Source organism: Cydia pomonella, chromosome 19 (assembly GCF_033807575.1).
Source record: "Cydia pomonella isolate Wapato2018A chromosome 19, ilCydPomo1, whole genome shotgun sequence".
Lineage (NCBI taxonomy): Eukaryota > Metazoa > Arthropoda > Insecta > Lepidoptera > Tortricidae > Cydia > Cydia pomonella.
This window is the reverse complement of record NC_084721.1, coordinates 8,246,454-8,256,352: the sequence shown is the minus strand read 5'-3', so window position 1 is coordinate 8,256,352 and position 9,899 is coordinate 8,246,454. Positions and strand designations below refer to the sequence as shown.

Here is a 9,899-nt window from a genome sequence, read left to right as displayed (position 1 = left end):
ATCGCTGCCAACTTATCTTAGTCTGACTCTAGCGGTACGCCAAAAACCGCTGCAAAATGTGTTGAAAGCATACATCAGTATGATTGACCTAAAGGTCTAAAAGCAATTTGGATCAATTTGACCCGTAGAACCAAAAAAAAATGGAGAGGAGTTATGACGTCATCTTTTTTTCGTATGGGAAAAATATTTTTTCGTCTAGAAACCTATCGTGTGTTAGGTATATTAAATGAAAGGGCTTTTAGAGCCGATTCTTAAAATCACATAAATACTCCAGTCACTTTATTTAGTTAAAATAAAAATATTTTTCAAAACATACCAAGTTTGGGCTTCTCCAGGTACGATACCGATATTTTTTTTTATGTAAGATATACCTCAAATTATACTTAATATCTTCATATGTAACATTGTACATTTAGTTTATTCTTTATTTTTCATCAATTCAAAGATCAATCGTATCGATTTTCATACTTTTAACACTATTTGCGGCCTTTTATTGAATTTCGGGGTGTCCTAGCGACTATTGGTAAATATATAAAACATTTGACGATTTCCTTTAGTCAATTTTACTTGTAACTATACAAAATATTGTATATTTTTAAAACTACATGAATGATCATGTAAAGCTATTTCTACATCATTTCAATTTAATTTGTAACTCCGTGTCCTACTTTTATTTATACCCACTCATTCGGATAGAAAAGGTAAATATGTACCGGGTAAATTCCCGAAATATACCCAATATCTGCCTCAGCTCAGGTATTTACCCGCTGCCCATGTCTAATCGCGGTAGATTCAAGTCGGATTCGAACAATTATGCGTTGTATAATATACTAAGGGCATTTTGCGAAAAATGCTCTTAGTATGTTACATATAACAAGAAATTTACATGATTGTGACAAATTTAGTTGTAAATATATTCAGCGTTTGACATGTTAGGGCGATCCGTTAATGTAACTGTTATTGTTCTACCAGGTGCAGCATTGAAAATAAATGTCACTTTTGACATATTAGGACAATTGGTTAGTGTAGCTGTTATTGTTGAACCAGGTCTAGCATTGAAAATAAATTTAACGTTTGACATATTAGGGCAACTGGTTATTGTTACTGTTATTGTTCCACCAGGTTGATCATTGATTTGAAAATCAACATTTGACATATTAGGGCTAGTCGTTATTGTAATTGTTCTTGTTCCACCAGGTGCATCATTGGATGGAAAATTAACATTTGACATATTAGGGCTAGTGGTTATTGTAACTGCTCTTTTTTCACGAGGTCCATGAATATTCGTTTGCTGTTTATTTGAAATTGACCCTGGCTGTGAGGATGCCGTGACACTGGTTGACAGTTCACTTGTCCTTACTTCCCGCTGAGCAGGCAATAGTGGCTGAGAATTTGATCCACCAAGTGGCCAATCTCCAATCTGGCTGCAGTGTATAATGGTGGTTGATAATAATAATATAATGATAATATAATAATGATAAATATCACATGGCAGTGAACGTGTGCTGGAAGATTTTGGGTGGGTATCAATTTTGATTTTCTCATCAGGACTACAATGCTTAATGTAAACTGGAGGGTCACGGGAGCCTGGCTGTTGATCTGTGTAAGGTGATTGATGTTGCTGGTGTGATGCTGACGAGGCGTCGTGTAGATCTTCACGAGACTTGGCTGTTATGATAGTGTTAGCGGCCAAAACAATATATTTTGAGTTGTTTTTAAAAATATTCATAATTTCATCCCGAATCACAAATGATTTGGCAGTCTTAGTTTTGGTGTCTCGCATTTTGAATGTCACTATGTGTCTGTTAATAGTGATATTAGTCAACTCGATTCCTCTGTATGCACCATTGATGCCCAAGATCAGCGCGTTCTGCAAAAAGGTTGAAAAGTGAACATACTAGTATGTATAATATGATTAATAGGAAATAAAGATATTTTAAGATATTGTTATTTAAGATACCGCAGCAAACTCGGTTCTCCATACAAACGTAGTTACGCTCTCATTTAAAAACTACTATGTAGTTACAACAGGATATACCATACCTACTGGAGACGCCTTGGCTGTAATTTTCTGTACGAAATAGTCTGCCAATTTTTACGGAGGAGAGGCACGTCAAATGTATGGCTATTTGTACCTAGCCCCCCGTCTGGCCTAGTGGGTGACCTTGCCTATGAAGCCGATGGCCCCGGGTTCGAATCCTGGTAAGGGCATTTATTCGTGTGATGAGTATGGAATTATGGATATTTGTTCCTGAGTCATGGGTGTTTTCTATGTATTTAAGTATTTATAAATATTTATATATTATATATATCGTTGGCTAAGTACCCTCAACACAAGCCTTATTGAGCTTACCGTGGGACTTAGTAAATTTGTGTAATGTCCTATAATATTTATTATTTATTTATTTATTTTGTACGTAACGTAACGTAACGTAACGTACATGTCAGATAAACATCTGTCCATACAAATTATACAATACATATGACCATTGTGCATTAGCCGAGCTTTTCAACAGAGAGGTAAGCTCTTAAAAGCGACTCCAGTTGTTAAATCCCAAGAATACCATACTTAGTTCCGAAAATACAGCGAATTGAAATTTTTCATACAAAACTTGTGCTTGCTCTGTTTCGTTTGTTTTATAAGGTGGAGCGATACAAACTAATTACAGGCATAGATACGAGTATACTTCATGTCATTGTACGAGTATGTATATGCAAAGTTTCATTACAATCCAATACGCACTTTTAAAATGTGGGAATGTTAAATTCGGCCGAGCTGCGGACTCTTAAGCATTATGTCGTGAATCATAAATTTAAATGAAATTTATATTTAGTTTAGGCAAGTACTTAGTTAATAATCCTATAAATAAGATAATGTGTAGTCATTTAGTCATTCTCGTACAAATAAGTTTTAATATCTACCTAGTTTAATTCTTGTTTATGCAACTTTGGCAGCAGCAAGTTGTTTAAGGTTACTTTTGCCTCCGCTAAGTACATAATCGATATTTATTTCTTTGTCGATGTTTTCTCCGGAACTCATATTTAAATTATACAAAGATCACAACAAACATTAAATTTTACTTACAGTAAATATTTTTAAATTTTCCCACCAAAATGTTTTTTGCGGACAGACTGGACGAACTTGACTCAGAAATGGAATCAGAATGATATGCCACCGAGCGGACAACATGTTTACGAAATGAACGGATTTATCGAAGGAGCCAGCCGAGTAGGTAAAAAAAGTTAACGTCACCCGCTATAAATAGATTTAAACTAATTTAGAGACATCAACGAATGACCTACACAACGCACATACACCTAAACAAATACCTACTACAAAACGCGTAACAACTGCTTTAAAACTACTCGTTATGCTATATTTGCATGGTCAGACATAAAATCTCTTGAAAAATGAAAATTAAGTAGACAAATTAATGGTACAAGGACGTTAAGAAGGCAAATACGCAACCATATTCATTATTGAATTGTCATAGCTGTAATTAGGATTACATAATTACTCGTACTCTGTGAGCATGATAGTTTTGTTTCTAGTATTAAGTTTAATGTTTTTGTACGCCGTTTGGCAAAGTATAGTGAAACTGTACATATATAAACTGACCACCAATGTAACTCTACCTATATTTACAAATAAAACACTTACTTACTTAAGAAAAAATAAACTATTTATTGAAGGAAAGGAACACAGCATCTGCGAGAGAGAGCCATATTATAGAATCATTTCTACCAAGCAAAAATAACGCTTTTAGCAGAAGACTTTTAGACACCATTTTAAAATGTTAAAATCTGAGACAACTCATTACAGCACCCCAAGACACTCTAGTAGCTTATCATCCTAATGGTATGAGATTTAATACAGGTCTTTCCGTAGCGATACAACTGGCTGACTATTTTTTTAAATTCCCAATAGTATCTATACTACCATCTGACAAAGTTTCAATCGGGAGACGATAACTGAAAAAAAAAAAATTAAGTTCATGTGACCAGCTGACGGCAGTTTCGACTTTCGACCGGGAGGCAAAAAATAATAATTACAGCAACGAACAAACAAAAAAACACAAGCACAATAGGATGTAAGTCCAATAGGGTTGTTGACTGTATTATGCAAAATATATAAGTATATATGTATTGCATCATGCATGACTAGCACTAAAATTGCTGAAAAAAAAATGAACAAGCCGTCATAGGCGCTAATCGTTTTGCTATTCGAAAAAAGATCTTGACTTGAGTTAACAGTCAACCACCCTCTAAGCTTTAATTACGGCACAACAGCAAGAAGTAAGTATATAACTTTTAAGAATATATATATATATATTGCATCATGCATGACTAGCACTAAAATTGCTGAAAAAAAATGAACAAGCCGTCATAGTCGCTAATCGTTTTGCTATTAACATTTAAGTAATTAGTACCTGGGCGACCGAGCTTTGCTCGGTTATAACTATTTATTGTTATATGGTGGTGTATAGGTGATAATCTTAACTACATTTTTTACTAAATTAAACTTGTCTAAAACAATAAAAATTAAAAAATTATATATAAACTTGAACATACAAAAAAAAAAATTAGTGTCACAGGGCGAGATTCGAACCCCTAACACTCGTTTAGCAGTCCGCGTCTTAACCCGCTGGACCAGACGGACAGTGGCCGGCAACACGAAATTAGCGACCATATTCTGCGTCGAAAGAAAAACGCATGAAAACTCGAAAACACGCGTTTTCCCAAACATAAGACTAATCTAGATCGATTGTATACCCCCAAAAACCCCCATATACCAAATTTCAGCGAAATCGTTAGAGCCGTTTCCGAGATGACAGAAATATATATATATATATATTTATATACAAGAATTGCTCGTTTAAAGGTATAAGATACAATAAAATAAAAATAAAATCACATGTGACCAGCTGACGGTCTTTCCACCGCGATACAACCAACTGTCGATTTTTTAAATTCACAATAGCATATAAACTATCATCCGACAAAGTATCAAATGGGAGGCGATGACTAAATTTTTTTACGTAATTGGTGGCTGCCATTCCTCCACCCACCCACCAACGGAGCGGCAGCTGACGTCCACAGGAGTTCATCATACATAGCCGTTAACCACGTTACGAGCCCGGGAGGCGATTGGTCATGGAGATTTGTTCCTGGCTCGCGGTCTACTACGAATTACGATTGTCATGTTTATTTAATTAGTACCTACACTTCGCGTCTGTAGGTTGTCTGAAGGGCAGGTGATTCGTCGACGCCCGCGCCGCGCTACAGCGCGGTGACAAGCGCTCGGATGACCCGCTATCTCTCCCGCTAGTAATTAATTCTAGATGAAGTAATGACTAAAAAAAAAAATAGTTTCGGCTGCGACGAAATACCATCAAGTTTGATAAAAATATGCGCAACTGAGCTGACCTTTAGCGTGGCTAATTAATCAATCCTTTGAAGAAGGTATATAGTTCCAGATCTATTAAACATATCAAAAATAAAACCTATTCTTAAACAAAGGGGCGCCCCGCAAACAACTCGTTTTTATTATTACCCAGAGGGAACCCGTCATGGATCCCACTCGCCCGTGAGAAGACAAGTGGGTATGTCCGACTCCCACGGACTAAGCCCCCTGGGGTGTTCCGATGCTCGCTTTGTTGGCAGGTTTGCGGGAACACGGTTGCAGGCCACCGAATCGACCGACCGAGAACGCTTTTTTTGTCTCGGCCGAGACCGAGACCGAGACCGAGATTCCATGGGATTCTCGGCCGAAACCGAGACCGAGACCGAGAATTTATAAAATAGAAAAAAAAGAAAAATTTTGCACTAAAAATGTTTTTATAATCGAAATTCGACGATTTATCAGAAAAAAGTTATCATAATCAATTCGTAGCGCTATTCAATAGTATTTTTAGAAAATGGAACCCTTATAGTTTCGTCATGTCCTTATGTCTGTCGGTCTGTGCGTATGTCACAGCCATTATACTCAAAAACTATACGATATATTTTATAACCACCAGTGCCGGATTAACCATTAAGCAAAATAAGCACTTGCTTAGGGCACCACGTCTAGGGGGGCACCAAAATCGTAGGAAAAAAAAACGCGCAGGCTGCATCAGCATCGCAGTCGTAGTGTAGTACTTATGTACACGAAACTTTTTTATATGTGTGCAAGTACCCATCTAATAACGAAGGGTCGTAAGAGAGTGAGAACACGTAAGCACATCTCCAACCTTACGCGGAGGCCATCAAAGTTCATGGCCAAAAAATTTTACCGTCGGGCTTGTGGCCACCCGATTTTCTCGACGTAGATTACCGATTTTGTAGCGTATTTTGCTCTCTTACACACCAGATGTATCGGCCAGGCCGAGTGCTGCAGAGCCGCGATCCTGCGACCTAATTGTCAAAGTGTAATAAAGGGCCCTGCAAAGGCCGAAAAACAAAAGCATCTTATCAAGTTGCGCTTTCGAGTTAAGCCAAAGGCCGAGCAGTAGGATTACATAGGTTTGATTTCAAGCCACTCCTTTGCAGTTCGGCGTTAGGTCTTATGCGACGCCAGGCCTTCTACTTTATGCAAACTGCCTCACTTTTGCTTGGCCACGGATCCAAATCCATGCTGTCCTCTTTCGCAGCTGAGCTGCCTTGCTCACACCTCGCCATTGGTTGTATTATACGATAACGCGCCGCGATCCGAGGCTCCGGACCAGGGATCGGAAACCGGTATTTTTTGTATGGGAACGAAAACGGTATTTTTTCGTTCTTTGTTAATTACTTCATTTCTAATTAGGCAATCTAATAATACGAAGTCGTTATCTGAAAACACAACTGAGTCCTACATTTAGAGTATAAAATAAACCGAAATATATGGTTATTTCGATGTTTTTGCAAAAAACCGGTTCCGATCCCTGCTCCGGACGTCCAGCTATTCATACCTCGCCATTGGTCAAATTCAAGCCTTGTTTTCTTCCAGCTCGACCTTTGGCCTCATCCGTAAGCGCCGATCGAACGCTCCGCGCATTCAGCCTTAGAAGTTGCCTTTAAAAACACTGTTGGCCTAAATGGCCAATTAAATTAGATCCTAAAATAGCGTTTTGAGGAATTAATTCCCAGCAAGCTGGAAATTGTTTTAATACATTTATTTGATCCTAAATACGTGTAATGCGAGTTTGCTCTATCCCAGGAGGTGTGCAAACATTTTGGGATCCTTAGGAGATAATTTTTTCCTTTGGATTGCCAAACCACTCGATGTAGAAGGAACCCATTATCAATTACAATAGCACTTGGTGGATCAGACACTGTTAAGAAAGCGTTTTCGGATCATTAACATGATTTTTTTAAAAATAAAAAATGTCGACCTTTTTTTACAATTTACTACGAAGGTACTTACCTTAAATCAATCAATCAATATATTTTATTGTAAGAACATAGTTAAATTACATTTCGGATCCTCAGATATCAATTTTAATAATACTCGTAATTAGAACAGATTTTCCGTCGGCCGTACCGTTTTCGATTTAGGTACAAGCAAAAAAACTGAAAATAAGGAAACATTTATGCACACCTCCTGGAATGGAGCAAACTTGGATTACACGTATTTTTAAGTCGATAAAATCTAATTGTATTGGCCTAATTGTGACACATTATTATTAAAAAAAACGGGACTTCATTGCGTTTGATTAAGTTCTAAAATTACCTCCAACGTCAAAATAATGATGTCGACTTTACACAGTCTTCTCCGAGACCATGGGGACAACGCCGTCCTTGAAACGTCTAGTCAGAGGTTATTTTTTAACCGTACCCTATTAAGTCCCGTTTTCGTAAACAATAATTTGCTATTTAAGACATTTGTTGCCATTGGTACTGGTTCTGACAAGAACCAATGGCCAATGGCTAAGCCTCTACTGAAGCTCGGCCTCACATGAATGAGCTTCGCAGGAAAGCTCTAGAGGTTGCAAAACCCTGCGGAGAACGGCCTATGTCTTACGTCTTCGCATACACTTGGACAATGGTTGGCTTGGCCTCCGGACTTATGCAAAACACGGTCTTCGAATTTGCTTACACTTGACCTTACCTACTCTTGGAACAATACTGCTGCAATACTGTCAATTTCCATGATAAAATGATGTGACGCATTGAAAATTCTATTCTCAGCAGTAATGCGGCAATAAACGTCACTCAATTTACCAATAAAATTCAATGTAATCTTGATGAGGGGGCACCATGGTCTAGAAATGCTTAGGGCACCAAAATGTCTTAATCCGGCACTGATAACCACAGGAACGTAGGCGTATATGTATTATGTAAGTCGCTTCTTAGTTTACTCCATATAAATGTAAGTAAAAGTTTTAAGAAAAATCATGTGGCCCATTATTAGATAGGTCTTTAAATATACATAAAGGTTGCTAAAAACGTTTTTTTGATTATGTAAATACCTACTTTTGGAAATAATCGCTCCAAAAAAATAGTGTTATCCCCTCTAACTTTTGAACCGGGAGAGCAAAACCATTTAAAAATATCTGAATAATAAAGCTTAATAAGCAAATAATTTTCCAGGAAAATTATTTTGAATATGGCCGGTTAAGCCATTTAAGAATTATAAAAAAAGCTTCAGATCAGCTTCTTATTAAAACGACGCAAGTGCCTCTTTTGCTTGTACGGCTTTTTTGTATTGTATGAAGGTACGGAACCTTCTATTATGCGTGGTCCGACACGCACTTAGCCAGGGTTTTTTTTAGTACGGATGTGCACAAAAAGAGGTACAATAACAATAATCAAAATAAAGAGTTCTATACTGTAACCCAAAATATCCGCCACAGGTGTCGTTTTGTACTTATTACCTACTGCTTTCCTTTTTCCCGTTAACACAAATATATTTAGCATCAAAATATCCAGTGTCATCGTATAGTCCCAACAAGTTAAGGCGCGGTGTATAGTAAAATGCGCTATTTTTAAATCGATATTTACAAGCTTGTACAAAGATTTCATCGATTATTTTCTAGTATGTATATTTTCAGTCCTTGAACTAGCCGTATGCTTGTCAGAAACACGAGGGCTCATCTTTTTCTCGATAGATTATCGCTTTGAAAATATGCTTAGAATTGTGTCTTTTCCGATATTTTAGAAGTACTATGACGAATATCAATATGAAATTTACTTCATTCGATAGCTTTTAAGTAACTCTAAGATTTTGCTTGTCATTTTATCGGTGCGTTAAATTTTTCATTCATAATTATGAATTCAACGTTTTGTCTACTAAACGTTACCCTGCGCGGCAATACCGTCAGTACGCCAGTACGCCCGTGACCACTGTCAGCGTCGGACCTGTGCTAGTTTAGCGGACGTTACATAAAATGGATAATCACACTATAAATACACAAATATGTTATACACACAATGTTTTTATCACACTTACGATGAAAAACTAAAGTTTAAGCTACTTGATTCCTAAATACGGTGACATTTCAGACATCCGTCCGTCATATTATGTTTTTTGACAAGTTTTACACACGCATCATCCGGCATTCAGCCACGATTAACCAAAGGGTGAAATGGTGCCTTGCAACCGAGTTAAACACTCTACTTTTCATTTTTAATACGAGGAAAGTCAAAGTAAAAAAAACACGGCTAAATATAAACTTCAGTAGTATTTCGTAAGGGGTACTTAAGAACTATTAATTATAAATTTAGGTAAAACATAATTATTTATGGAATGGGCAGCTAATTATCAGAATGGAAATGATACATCAAATCCATTTAAAATCAAAATTTGAAATGCTTATCGTAAAAAAAGAAACAAACGTACTAAGAACGTACAGTGCTCTAGACTCTCTCTAGAGCAGTAACTTTTCTGCACTCTTTTGAAAACATCAAAGACCCACTTTCGGAGCATGAGAAATGAT

At 37.0% G+C, this 9,899-nt stretch overlaps 1 protein-coding gene across 1 annotated transcript; it reads right to left on the bottom strand.

The window, feature by feature from the left end:
- Nucleotides 1-752: 752 nt before the first annotated feature.
- LOC133528650 (uncharacterized) lies at nt 753-3,467 on the bottom strand. The gene is made up of 2 exons (XM_061866105.1): nt 3,086-3,467; nt 753-1,870 (listed from the first exon to the last, which is right to left on the bottom strand). Exons 1-2 carry the CDS (start codon nt 3,188-3,190, stop codon nt 902-904), a joined length of 1,074 nt encoding a protein of 357 aa, XP_061722089.1. The 5' UTR covers nt 3,191-3,467; the 3' UTR covers nt 753-901.
- Nucleotides 3,468-9,899: the final 6,432 nt, after the last annotated feature.